Genomic DNA, 13,429 nt, shown 5'->3' with positions numbered 1-13,429 from the left:
CGCTGGTGTACTGAGCATGTGTGTGTGAGTCTTCCCAGTGTGTGTGTATGTCCATTTTGGGGACTGGTGTTCTGGACCTCTGAGGGTGTCTGTGAGCAGGTGGTGTGTGTTTTGTGTCCCCACACGTGGGGTGGTGACTTCAGTGTGTAAGTGGTTGTGTAGGTTCCTATTTTGCATCACCTTCAAGGGCATTTTGAGTTCTCAGCAGGGCGTGTGTGTGTTCATTGTGCTGTTTTCAGGGAAGGGGGGCATCGTGCACCCACGTGAAGCTGTGGGCATCCTGGGCAGTGCTCCCAGTGGCCTCTGTGCTGAGTGGAGGCCGCGTCTGCGGCACGTCCCTTGCCGGCTGGTGCCACGCTGGCTCGAGGCTGGCTGTGGCGGGCAGGGCAGGGCAGGGGCTGCGGTGGGCACTGGACCCGCGCCCGGCCTTTGGTATAAATATCCTGGGCTGCCGGCGGCGGTGTTTACTCGGCCCCAGCCCGGGGGTGGTGGCAGCCCGGCAGGTCCTAGGGGGTGGGGGTGACCAGGCCACAGCACAGACATTTCCTTCTGGCCAGACAGACCACAACCTCTCTGCCCCTTCCTGCCTCATACCTGGGGCGGGTGGGTGGGGGGGTGGGCAAACCCCTATTCTAGGCTCCCAGGAGCCACCAATGGGCCTCTGACTTGGATGGGCTCCTTTGGCTTTCCCAGTGTCTGGGAGCCAGAAAAGAGGAGAGAGAGAGAGGCTGAGATGGGGCAAGGGGGACAGGCCAAGGACAGCGGGGAGAGGGATAGGAAAAAATGAGGGAAAGAGGAGTAGCAGTGACAGTGGGAGGAGAGGCCCCGACAGAAAGGCAGGGGGATGGAGTTACGAGACAAGACAGTGACGGAAGCTCAGGCCCGAGATGGAGGGAATGACATGGAGGGAGAGAAGAGCAGAAGCCCAAGGGGGAAGAGAAGAGAGATGAGAGGGGAAAGTGACAACCAGAGACAGAACGAAAGGGTGATGGCATGGGGGGAAGGGGTGGCGGCAAAGAAGACACTGGGAGAAAAGTACAGCACAGGCTGGCAGTGGAGAGGGGAGTCGGTGTCAACTCTGGTAGGACACACAGAGGTGTCAGACGTGGGGGTGGTGGCCAACAGGGCCCAGCCAGAGCCAGGACAGACAGGAGACACGGGGGTGGGAGCCGGATGTGCACGGAGGGGTTCTCCCCCGACTGGGCCCTCCCTTCCTGACTCAGCCTCTCCGCCCACCCCAGCCTGACCTGGGAGCACGGGACAGGCCACTGGGGCACCTCCGGGTCTCAACTGCTCCAAGGCTGTGATCCAGGGGACGTGTCTGACTGGCTCAACTTCTGTCTCAGCTACAGATGCTCCTGCCTCCACCATCTGACTAACCCTAATTCTGACTCAAGTGCTATGTCTCTCATCATTTTTTTAAAAAATCATGTACAGCAAAGTATATCCCAACTTAAATGATCGAATGATAGACTGGCAAAAAATGTGCACATCACTAAGGGCCCGACGCCTGTCTTGTGAGCGCTCGCAACCTGAAGGAAAAGCACACATGAATGCCAAATACCAGTTCTGAAGTCCAGCTGGCTTGATTCTCCTGGGCCGCTGGGAGGCGATACTGAGAGCCTGAGGTGCCCAGGACAGAAGTGATGGTTCCGTGATACAAGTACTGACTCCCCCATCAAGGTGATTTGGTTGCATCTGTGTGGAAGACAGTGTGCCTGGCACACGGGGACCCAAAGTGTTGCTGTCATCCTCAACAGCGAATTCCTCTCCAACCTTTCCATCTAAGGACATCCACTTTGAGTGGCCTGAAAGCGGACAGGCAGGCTAGCGGACTGGTCTCTAGGACTTGGGGTTCTAGACCTGCATTTCTGCCTCTGATGAGCACGCAGTCCCGAGTAACATGTCCTGGGGCTCCCGTGACCCATCGACAAAGCAGAGCCAAGCCCCCAGTTCACAGGAATGCTGGGAGGACTCAGTGCAGCGTCAGGCACCTCGATCAGGCCTGGCACAGAATAGATCTGCTCAGAAACCGGAACTTTCCTTTTTTAATAGCCTCATTTAATAGCCTTTAATAGCCTGGATGTCCCTTGGCCCCAGTCCAGCTCTCACTTTCTGTGTCTGGCTCTAATTCTGGTTGACCCCAGAGGGCAGAGCTGAGGCCTAGGGGTCAAGAGCCATGGCCCCGGTTGGCCTTGGGGTCTCCTTTCACTTTGTGTCATGTGCCAGAGGCGGTGACTTGGACGGTCCTTCAGGCTTGGCTGTGGAAGTATGTCACCACTCTAGCACACAGGACTATGGGGTCCCTAGGTCCCACCACCCTGACCCCTGGCCATGTCTTCACCAGCAGCTGGCTCTTCTCCATGTGTGTCTACTAGGGAAGCGTGAGCTGGGTGTGGGGGCATGGGAAGGCAGGACGCCTGGGTTCCCACAGGCCGGTGGCTGAGTCACCAGGCGGCCATCTGGCTCCCATTAGCCTGGGGCGGCAGGGGGCTCCACGGGGCGGGCCCTGTGGCTGGCTGGGGGCAGAGACTAGGGGTAGGCTGTGTGTGTGGGATGACTCAGGACCCATGATAACAGCCTGTGCGTATTTGGGAGTGTAAACAGAGAGGGAGGGGAGGAAGTGAAGGGAAAACTGTGGCTGGGCAGGGGGTCAGGGGAGCTTGGAGGGGAGGGTCCCCCTCCTCATCCTCCTGCCCCCACACACAAGCTGACAGGCCTACGATCCCCAACGTTGCCCCTGCCTGCCCCTCCCAGGCCTGAGTCCTGAAGGAGAGGTGACCCCTGGTGCCTGTAGTGAGGCCACAATAGTCAGCAGCCAGACTGGGGATGACAACACCGAAACCCAGAGAGGTAAAGGCTGACAGAGGTCAAGAGTTGGAAATGGACCCGCAGGAAGAACCACAGGCCCACAATTCTGAAGGAAAGAAGGAAAAGAAACAGCAGCAACGAGAGCTGGACAGACAGACAGTGGAGGATGACAGGCAGGGACCAGGACGGGAGACAGCGAGGTGCCCTGGGACCAGGGCTCGGCCAGAGCTGGGCACTGGTGTCGATCTGGCTGGCTCCAGCCATGAAGGGCCGTGCAGCCTTGGTTAAAGGGAGGACATTTACCCTGGGCCAGGGGACAGAAGCCAAGGCACAGAGAAGGGGAGATATAGAAACAGGAAAAGAGACAAACCCAGAGAGATAGCAAAAAAGAGGAAGGCAGGGTTGGGTGGGGAGACAGGGAATTGGACACTGGAGGGGCACTCCAAGACAGGGGCCTGGAGAAAGTCACTGAGCCGCTTGTGATCAGCTGCCTTGCTTGTGTGGGGGCAGAGTGCACGGCCCAGACATCAGTCCCCGTCCAGCTCAGGGCTGGGCGCGTCCTCGGGCTCCTCCTCATCGAAGTACCTCTCCTCCTCATCCCGGGCCACGATGTCCAAGTTGTCGAAGTCAGGGTTGTCGTCCACGGCACTGCAGGGGGAAGGGGTGTCAGGGGGCATTCCGCCCTGAGGCCCCTGAGGCCCCGTCATATGCTAGCAGCTATAATAAGTCCCAGCTAACCCTGGGAGGGGTATGTGGGATATCTCAGGGCTCAAACCGAAGGAGACATTTTCCAAATCAGAGATTTTACCATAGAAACTTTTGGTTTCTCTTGAAAAGCTAGAAGAGGTGATGTGGTGACATAGGGTTAGCCCCAAGTTCCAGAGTCTCCTCAACCAGGAAGACTTTGCCCCCCAGGGGACATTTGTCCAAAACTAGAGATGTTGGCTGTCACACTGTAGGCTGCTACTGGCACTGAGGGGGTCAAGGCCAGGATGCTGCTCAGTGTCCTGCTGCACACAGGAAATCCTCCCACACAAGGAGTCATCCAGCCCAAAGCTCAACAGCGCTGAGGCCCAGAAAGCCTGCCTGAAGGTGACAAGTGATCTTAAACTGCGAGGAGCCTGGCTCCTCTCTAGACTCTCCCCTGGCTCCTGTCACTCACCTGCATGTGGGAAGCCCTGTCCGACTGCCCGCCCCAATGAGACCTCCTACTCCTCACCCCTCCTGTCGCTCCAGCATCCTCGCCCTTCCTCCTGACTTCAGGGCTCTTGCACCTGCTGTTCTCCCTGTCAAGAACACTCTTCCCCAGAGACTTACGTTGCGTACCCCTCACTTCCTTGCATGTCTCTGCTCAAATGTTACTTGCTCAGACAGCCTTCCCTGGCCACCTTGTTACTCTCCTCCTCCCCCCACTTCATTTTTCTTCATGGCCCATCAGAACTAGATACTTGTCTTCCTTACTACAGAAGGACCCCCTTAGGTCAGGAAACTCTCGTGGGTTTTGTTCCTTGCTTTATTCCCAGAGCCTGGACAAAGTAGGCATTCAGCACCTGGCGGCCGAATGTGGATGAGGGCCGCTTCGGCGCCCTCTGCAGAGGGGACAGGCTCTGGTCCCCAGCACTCCTCATTCTGTACACCAGGCCCAATTTCCCCACGGGCTTTATGATGGCGGTGCTGCCCCGGAGGGCTCCCCATGGCCCAGGCTCTCTGCTCAATGCTCTGTGGGCACTCGAGCTGAGGGGCTCACCCTGGCTGGATGAGCCAGACGACTCCATCTGGGGCCGGAGATACTGTCCCCAGGTACTGCTTGGGGCAGTGGCAGTCATGACTCCTATTCTGCTGAAGTGTCCCCAAGGGTCTGCTTTGTTCCCATGGCATCAGGGCTGGGTTTGAAACCAGGGCTCTCTGCTGCCACACTGGTGTTCAGGACAAGGCAAAAATGGCCTCAGTTGATATTTATCTTTGACTCTGATACTTCACTCCCCTGTGTCCTTTTTTCTGACGGCGAAATCCTTTCCAAAGTAGGTGTCCCATGTGTCTCGCCTCAGGGCTGTACTGGAGAAATGAACCAGGGGCATCCACTACAGGCTCCGCCCCCACATGCATGAGCCCTGCCAGGGCTTACTTTCTGTCACATGAGGTCTGGGGTCCTGAAGAACACTTGGGAGGCCTGGGAAAAGTGAGGTCCTGCCAGGCCACCCCTACTTGTCAGAATGGAAATGTTTCAACGTTTTATCAATATCGAGCTGAACATCAGCCCTGCGCATTCTCTCCTTACAGAGGAGGGGACTGAGGCTCTGAGGACAAAGCTAGTCCAAGGTCACTCACTGATCTTTAGTTGATCTTAAACCCTGAGGCCGACCCAAAGGCCCATGACCTGCAACTGTTCTGGGGCCATCTAGCAGCATGAAGGGGGGCCCTCCATGAAGGCACCTGGGACCAGGCACGAGGCTGAGGGCTGGGAGGTGGGGCATGGGGCACCTGTAGTCAAAGTCCCCGTCCTTGCCATCAAGGAAGCGCTGGTGCATCCGGCTGGTGAACTCCTCCCGCAGGATCAGCCTCTCTTCTGAGTCGGGGACCCAGGCCTCTGAGTCTTTGTCGGGGCTCTGGTCTGTGGGGGGAGACACCCATGGCGGGGGCGGTAAGGGGTGCATTCAGGCAGGCACTGGACAGAGTCTACAGACGGCTACTATTTTTGTGCTGGGTGGCACTGGGAACACATCGGTGACCAAGGTGGAGCTGGTGTCTTGCCTCCCCCTCCCCCGCCAGGAGCACATGCCAAATACATGATGAGAATCCGGCACTCTGGGGTCTGCCGAATAGGGTCAGGACCAAATACACCTGACAGGTGGTGAGGGGCAGATGTTTTTGGCAGAGGGAATGGCCTGGGCAAAGGCCTGGAGGAGAGGAATTGGCTTGGTGCCTTTGAGCAGTGGGGGCACAGATGATGGGAAGGGCCAGAGCACACAGGACACTTGGGTCAGACAGGGCAGGGACTCAATGTCTGCTCTTGCTGGTGGGACCCAGCCTGGTGCCATGGAATGGGGAGACGCCCAGGGCTGGAGTGTCTGGACACTGGGGGGCCCACCCAGATAATGCAAGCTGCTGGCCCTTACCTCCCTCATCACTGTCCTCCTCCTCTTCCTCCTCCTCCAGGCAGGCCTCCTCTTCCTCCTGCTGCTGGAGCAGCCGCTGCTGCAGCTCCCGCTCCTGGTAGGACTGGAGAAGCAGGTCGGAAAGTGGGCAGGCGGGTGAGCCAGGGGAGTGGGGCTTGGGCAGCTGGTGGGCCGGGGCACGGGCGCTGAGCTCCTCCTGTGTCAGGTACTGGCCGATGTACTGCTCGTACAGCAGTGGGGCCCGGAACCGCATCTGCTCGTCGCTGAAGTACTCACCCCCTAAGAAGAAGAGGCAGGTGGGGTCAAGGCTTGTGGGCAGGGCCAGGGGCAGCATTGTAGGGAGAGCATCTGAGCACACGTGTGTCTGTGTGCATGTGTGATCATGGTGGATGGAAGACATGAACACGTAAGTGCAAGTGTGTACACACATGTACTTATGTAGGAAAATATGCAGATACCTGAGGTCATGTAGCCACCAGTACACATGCATGCGCCTCAGCATGTGTGTGTGACCAGGCCTGTGTCTGCATATGTACTGTGTTCAGGCATGTCTGTGCACTGTCAGGCCCATGGACAACTTTGCATGGCAGGATTCACAAGCTCCTTCCTATTGTTATGTGCACACAGCCACTTGTGTGTTTCAGCATACTGCCACGGGTACCTGTGTGTCTGGAGTTGCCATGGAGGATGTTGCAGGTGAGCACACTGCACAGTCTATAGGACGTGTGTGCCTGACTGCTGAGCCCATTCCGGCTGCTGGTGCGTGCACCTGGAGTGTCCCGCGCTGCTGGGCACCTAAGTGGACATCTGCATAGAGCTGGCCTGTGTGCGTGTGGGATCAAACAGGGCAGGGACTCTGATCACGCATGGTGTCGGTGGTGGTCTTCCAGACTGGGACCTCACCTCTCCTTATGCTCCTCTTGGCAGCCACCCCCCGGGTAGGCCTGGCTTTCCCTGTCCCCAGACCGCGGCCCTTAGCAGCTTTCCTGGCTGCCTGGTCCATTTCCCTCTCTCCTAGTGCATGCCTTCTCCCTAATTAGAAACTTAACTCTCTCTGCTTCATTTACTCTCATCTTTTGACTTTAGTTCTGGTGTCTTTGGTCACAAAGACACCTGTGACTACATCATGGTCAAAAAGATATTGATGTTTTTCTTCGTGCTTTTCACATGTCCTGTCTGAGAGGGCCTTTGTATCCCCAGGGTCATAAACACACTGCCCTAGGTTTCCGGCAAAGCCCGTATGTGGTGTGCGGGATGGATCTAGTGTTCCTGAGGGTGCTGGGTACAGTGCTGGGTACTGAGTCCTCGGCTCCCTGATCTGAAATGGCACCTCTGTCATCTACTAAATTCTAACCCCCCTGCTACCTGCCCCATTCTCTTCCCCTGGGTCCTTGTTTGCCCTCTCGCCTCACATTTGTTTCAGACTCTCCTAGTGTCCCTTTCTCAACACTCGTCCCCCAGGATCTCTGTCTGTTTCCACTCTTGCATGCTTGTTTCTGACTTCCCCTGCCTCAGTTTCCCCTCCCACCAAGCCCACCCACCCCCACACCTTGGATGAGCTCACGCAGTGCTGCGTAGCGCCGGTTCCGCAGGCGTGTGCGCAGGGTGCGGGGTCGGGCAGCGCCCTGCCGGGCCACCTCAGCACAGTAGAAGTCTGCACGATGGTCACCGCGCAAGTGGCCAAAGCAGGCCAGGTGCTCCTCGCGGAGGCTAGTGCGAAAGCGCTCCAGGAATACCAGCGGCTTCTCATGGTACAGCTGGCCCAGGATGGCCACCTTCTCCCGCTCGGTCAGGTCAGGCTCGCCTTGCTGCTGGCTGCACACGGGCAGGCGGCTGGCAGCCACAGCACGCAGCATGGCGCTCACCGCCGGGTTCTCGGCCCCAGGGGGGTCCTCATCCAGGGCTCTTGGCACTCTCTCCACTGCCTCCACCTTGTCTGGGGGTCTGGATGGGACTGGTGTCCAGTTCAGCTCTCCCCAGTGCCCAGGACTGGGCTCTGTGCAGCCTGTGGGGGGAGGAGAGGTTTGTTAATCCAGGGATGGGAGTGGGGGAGGGGGAAGTGGGTGGAAGGGGCTCCGTGCTCAGTCCCTTACTCACTTCACATTTATTGAGCACCTACTATCTTTTGGGCCCTGTGCTAGGCCCTAGAGATACTCCAGTGAGCAAGAAGTTGGCATTTTAATGGAGTATGCAAACAATTAAAAACATAATTACTGAAAACACATAAAGTATTAGGAAACATACAATATGTTAGGTGGTTCTAAGAGCTATGCAGAAAAGTACACGGGGAAGGAGGAGGAAACATGGGGACAGGCTGCAACTTTAAGACAGTCACAGAAGGCCTTGCCAAAAACGTGACATTTCAGTAGACACCTGAGGTGGTGAGGGACTGAATGATGAGCTTTCTGGGGAGGAGAGCAAAGGGAACAGCCAGTGCAAAGGCCCTGAGGCAGGAGTGTGCTTAGTGTGTTTACTTGGTCCTTTACCACTTCATTCACTGATTCACTTAATTTTCATTTGTTCATGAAATCATTAATGCATTCACTTGCTTGTTCACTCATTCATTCATTCATTCATTCTCTTCTGCTCATTTATAATTCATCTAACCACTTTTTAGCAACTCTAAATTTATGCAAGGCGATGCTGAGGGGCCATGGGTGGAATTCAACCCAGCTCCTGCCCTCACAGAGCATCCAGATGACGGGCGAGACAGGAGAGGTCAAAGAAAACAGGCACTGGAAACAGGAAAGCTGAGTGCCAGGCAAATCTTGGTGAGACCTGCTTCTTGAAAGTGGTGGGAACTAGAGCCAGGCTGTGGTAAGCAGGAGGTAAGTGAAGACAGAAAAGTACAGACAACTCCTTTAGGTATCTTAGCTGAGATGGGGAAGAGCAAGGGGGTGATGGTTACAGGTATGTGGATTTCAAGGAGGGTTTTAATCATTGGCAAGAGAAGACTGAACTCGGCAGGGGCTGTGGAGGGAACAGGAAAGGTGGTGGTCAGGAAGATGCTCAGGAAGCCAAGCAGACAAGCCATGGGGCTGAAGGGCTGGGAGGTGAGGGAAGTATCCAGTCAAGATACAGGGCTCTGGCCTGGGAACTGGTCAGACTGAGCCCGAGACAGAGACATGGATGAGGAGCAGGTTTGAGGGAAGATGCTGAGGCCAATTTGGGACATAAAGGTATGATTGGCCCAGGAGACATCCAAGGGGAGGCAGCTAAGAGATCACTCGTACATGGGACTAGAGACTTCTCAGGAGAGAAATGCAGGGCTGGGGACAGAGTTGTGGGGATCATCAGAACCAAGACAAGAACTGAAGCTGAAGGAAATAAGAGTTCATCATGGTGAGGGCAGGGGTGTGTGTGTGAGAGATGAGAAGAGAAGAGGAGCTAAGAAAGGGCCCTGACTGGTTGGGGAGAAGATATGGCTGTGAAAGGCTAAAAAATGTCCTCCCAAAGATGGCCAAATCTTCGTTCCCGAAAACTGCAAATGTTACCTTATACAGCCAATGACAACAAAAGGGTCTTTGCAGATGTGATTAAGTTAAGGATCTCAAGATCTTATCTTACACTATTTGGGTGGGCCCTAAATGCCATCGCAAATGTCCTATAAGAGAGTCCAAGATTTGACACACATGGAAAAAGCCATGTGAAGACGGACAGAGGCAGAGACTAGAGTGATGTGACCACAACCTACGGAATGACAGGAGCCACCAGAGGTGGAAGAGGCAAGGATTAGGTTTTTCCCTAGAGCGTCTGAAGGAGCCCTCCACGGTCCTCCTGACGCCCAGATTTCAGCCCGGTGAAACTGACTGGTTTCAGACATCTGGCCTCCAGAACTGTCAGAGAATAAATTTTCTGTTGTTTTAAGCCATCCCGTTTGTGGTGATTTGCTACAGCAGCCCTAGGACACTAACAGAGGCTGAGCAGGAAGAGACTGAAAGGAAAGAAATGAGAAAAAGGGGTGTCACGGAGACCAAGGAAAAGCTTTCAAGAAGGACAGATGGGTCAATTGCATTGAATTCTCCATGTTGTCTAGTAAAAAGTTAACTGAATAGAGTAACCCAATCTAACTATATGGAAAAGTCACTGGGGACCCTAATTCCAGCAGTTTCTGAAGGTAAAAGCCAGACTTCAGTGGGTGGGAGGTGAGGAAATTGAGATAAGTATTCACAACTCTTTGGAGAAAATAGATGGTTTCTGGAAGGCAGCATGGGATCAAGGAACAGATTTGCTTTTTTGAGGTTAAAAGGTTTTTATTATGGAAAATTTCAAACCTACACAAAAGTAGAGTGAGAATCCCCCCTCTCCCCCCATCAATACAACCATCATCCAGTTTCAACAATTACTAATTCTTGACCACTGATGTTTCAGCCTCCCAACCACACCTCACCCAACATGGGTTTACTCAAGTAGGGAGATGGAATTTGAGGATGAGCAAAACAAAAGCATTTTAGATACTGATGGGAAGGCGTAAGGAGAAATAAAAAGACTGAAATGCAAAAGAAAGAAATGGACGTGGTTCCATAGTGTAGCAGTTAGCACTTTTGCTTTACAGGCAGAAGGTCCTGGGTTCGTGCCCCAATGGAGCCATGGTCCATGGTCTACCGCCATGCCACCCTGCACAAGCCCAATGTCTGATCTCCGAAGCTAAGCAGGGTCAGGCCTGGTTAGTACTTGGGTCCGAGACCGCCTAGGAAGACCAGGTATTGTAGGCATACATAATAATAAAAAATAATAATTAAAAAAAAAGGAATGGGGGAGCACAGAAATGGATTAAGAAACCTGAGGAGGGAGATGAGACTGAATTTTGGGGGAATACGGATTAGAATGAAAAGAAAACACCTTTAGTCTGGGATAAGTAGTTTGCATGGGGCAAGAGGGTTGGCCTGGAGTAGTACAAGGGTTAGCCTGGGGCAAGGGAAGGGTAGTTCGACTAAAAGAAGGGGGTAACTTGAGAAACAGGGTTGGCTGGGACAATGAGAGTTAGTCCGGAACAGGGGAAAGGTTTATGTTAACCTGAGAATTAGCCTGCAAAAGAACTGGATTTGTCTGGGTCATGAAAAGGTTGGCCTGGAACTTCGAAGAGGTTAACTTAGGTTAACTTCCGGGAAGGGGATGAGGTAAATGAGGTCAACCCATAACAAGAGGGGTTAATCTGCATAAAGCAGTGAAGGGGACAGGTAATGCCCGAGGACAGGTGTCCCGCAAGAGTCCTCCATCGCGCTCACGGGGAATCATTTCCCAGTGACACTGCAGCCCCACCTTCCCGTCGCCTCCGCGTGGGTAGGACCTCACCTTCGTCGTGTTCCCTCGTCGCCGCCGCCGTTGCCATGGCCTCCATGTTGACTTTCTACTACTTGTTAACCGCCGTGGCAGGCTCCGTACACTACTGAACCCGGCCACACGTCCTCGGCGGCCACTTCCGGCTGAGCACACACCCGGAGCCGGGTGCTCCGCCGCGCCCAGAATCGAAGTTCCGGGCCCACGGCGGACCTTCTATGCGCATGCGTGACTCCTCGGGTCCCGCCCTTTCGAGCCAGGAAGGAAAAGGGCTCCCGGGTCTGAGAACCCTTCAATTCCATCCTCGCCCGAATTACTCCGAAATTGGAGTATCAGGAGGTGTCTGAACCATTGTCCAACCTGTTCACTGCTGTGACGTGAGCCCGGCACGCTTAATTTTGCGATAGACTGTTTAATGAGAAACCCTCAGTGTCTCAAGAGTTTCTGCTCTAGTTTAGACCAGTCTGTCCCCTTATTTCACTTCAAAGAATATTGACTAAGCCCTGTCGCTTGCTTCTGTCATCATACCAAGTCCCTGGCTCGTAAGACAGGTGGTGAGGACCTGGAGAATCTGCAAATGTGAAGGGAGAAAACCATTGCCCTGACTTGCTCCTAGGTGATGGGTAGAGACTCAATCAGGTGTGTTACCAGTAGACCTGTCACTAGTGACCACCCCGACTGGCTGGGCTGACTGACCGAGGGGACTAGGGGGGCTGCCGCTCTAGCCTTGAAGGTTAGAGAAGGCTCTTTTTGGGAGGGGATGCCCAAGCTGAGACCTTAAGGATGAATTAGGATAGGAGGAAGGGAGGTTGGGAAGGGTCTCAGGTAAGGGGGGGTGCGTGAGGCAAAGACCCAGATGTGAGGAGAGGCTTGAATAATTCTGGTTGCTGCAAGGACTTCAGTGTGGCCAGAGAATAGAAAAAAAATTCTAAGGTCATGATTGGGCTGAAGATTTGAGAACCTCACAAATATTTATGCAAAATTCCACAGGTATGTGGATTGGGTTCATGGAACTTGGGAGATTCTACAAGGGACTTGTGACTCCCCCAGAACGAACCACCAATCTTAAGTCCAAAGGGGGAACAACAAAAGATGAAGCTAGTGAGGTGATCAGGGGCCAGCTGTGGGGGCCCCATAAGCTGTCTTAAGTAGCTTGAACTCCTTTTATCCTGTGTCAGGGTAAGGGACTGGAGGTCAGGGAGACCTGTGAGGAGACTGGCCTAGGGCAGTCTGCATTCCTAGGATAAGGGATCTGGAGGAGTGGCCCATTTGCCACACCAGGTAGGTAGGGCCACACTGAAAACGTTATCACCAGGAGAGGCCAGCAGAGGGCACTGTTGCCCAATACACGGACCTGTCTAGAAGAGGACCTCCCAGGGTAGACTGGAGGACCTTTTAACAGCTGAGAAGGGTGGGGGAGGGGAGTGCTCTAGGGTCCCTTTAGGCCCAACTAGCCATCAACTTTGGCTCTTCTCAAGTTCAGAGGCCCCACACCTGACCTCAAAATGAATCAGCCTTCCTCCATTTTGTTGCTTGTATCCCCTTCACAAGGCTGAGATACTTCCTGTGAGGGAAGGGATGAGACTCAAGTGGCCACTCTTGTGCCCAGCATTGCCCCTCACAAAGGTCTAGGAACCCAAAATGTCCAATGGGGATGAAGAAATGACTCAAATAGCTGGGGGACGAGGCTGATAGGCTGTGGGAATGCAATCAAAGTCCTTTACCCTGGCTCACTTGTTCAAAAAAGTTCTCTAAGAAGCACTTGCCTTGCCGCATCCCACATGGCAGGTCCTCAGAGTTGACCACCTAGTGCTGCCACCATTTGATGACAGATCTGTTACCTTTGGACTGGGAACTCTGTGAGGGCAGGGTCTGGTGCTGCCTTGGCTATGCTGTGTCCCCAGCATTGTCTAGACTGGGTGAGGAACAGACCAAGAACCTAACACATTGGCTGGATAAAGCAGCTCCACAATCTCCACTAGACTGGAACCAGGAGTGCAGGCCAGCTCACAGGCCAGGCCTCAAGTGGATGAGCAGTTACAGCACAGCCTCGGTCTCAACTCCATCATCTCTACCTCATTTTCCACCTAGGGATCTGGTTCCCTGCCTTACACTCACAAATTCGTGTAGTGATTTGGTACTTTGAATGGACAGGAAAGGGCAAGGACCAGAGAACCACTTTAAAAATGAGCCAGTGGGTTTTAAACTGAGGGCCCCAGTTT

General features: G+C 54.3%; 2 protein-coding genes across 2 annotated transcripts in view; one reads left to right on the top strand and one right to left on the bottom strand.

Annotated features, from left to right (window-relative positions):
- Nucleotides 1-2,683, top strand: part of TGFB1 (transforming growth factor beta 1) — a 19,019-nt gene extending 16,336 nt beyond the window's left edge. Inside the window, exon 7 of the mRNA XM_036231682.1 lies at nucleotides 1,347-2,683. Within this exon, the coding sequence (XP_036087575.1) occupies nucleotides 1,347-1,379 (33 nt within the window). The 3' untranslated portion in view covers nucleotides 1,380-2,683. The remainder of the gene's footprint in view (nucleotides 1-1,346) is intronic.
- On the bottom strand, nucleotides 2,031-13,429 carry CCDC97 (coiled-coil domain containing 97). The gene is made up of 5 exons (XM_036231684.1): nucleotides 11,223-13,429; nucleotides 7,477-7,932; nucleotides 5,928-6,206; nucleotides 5,293-5,422; nucleotides 2,031-3,459 (listed from the first exon to the last, which is right to left on the bottom strand). The coding sequence occupies exons 1-5, from the start codon at nucleotides 11,266-11,268 to the stop codon at nucleotides 3,339-3,341; spliced, it is 1,032 nt and encodes a 343-aa protein (XP_036087577.1). The 5' UTR covers nucleotides 11,269-13,429; the 3' UTR covers nucleotides 2,031-3,338.

Source organism: Rousettus aegyptiacus, unplaced genomic scaffold (genome assembly GCF_014176215.1).
Source record: "Rousettus aegyptiacus isolate mRouAeg1 unplaced genomic scaffold, mRouAeg1.p scaffold_m13_p_14, whole genome shotgun sequence".
NCBI lineage: Eukaryota > Metazoa > Chordata > Mammalia > Chiroptera > Pteropodidae > Rousettus > Rousettus aegyptiacus.
The sequence above is the reverse complement of the archived record's forward strand: the minus strand, read 5'-3'. Positions and strand labels throughout refer to the sequence as shown.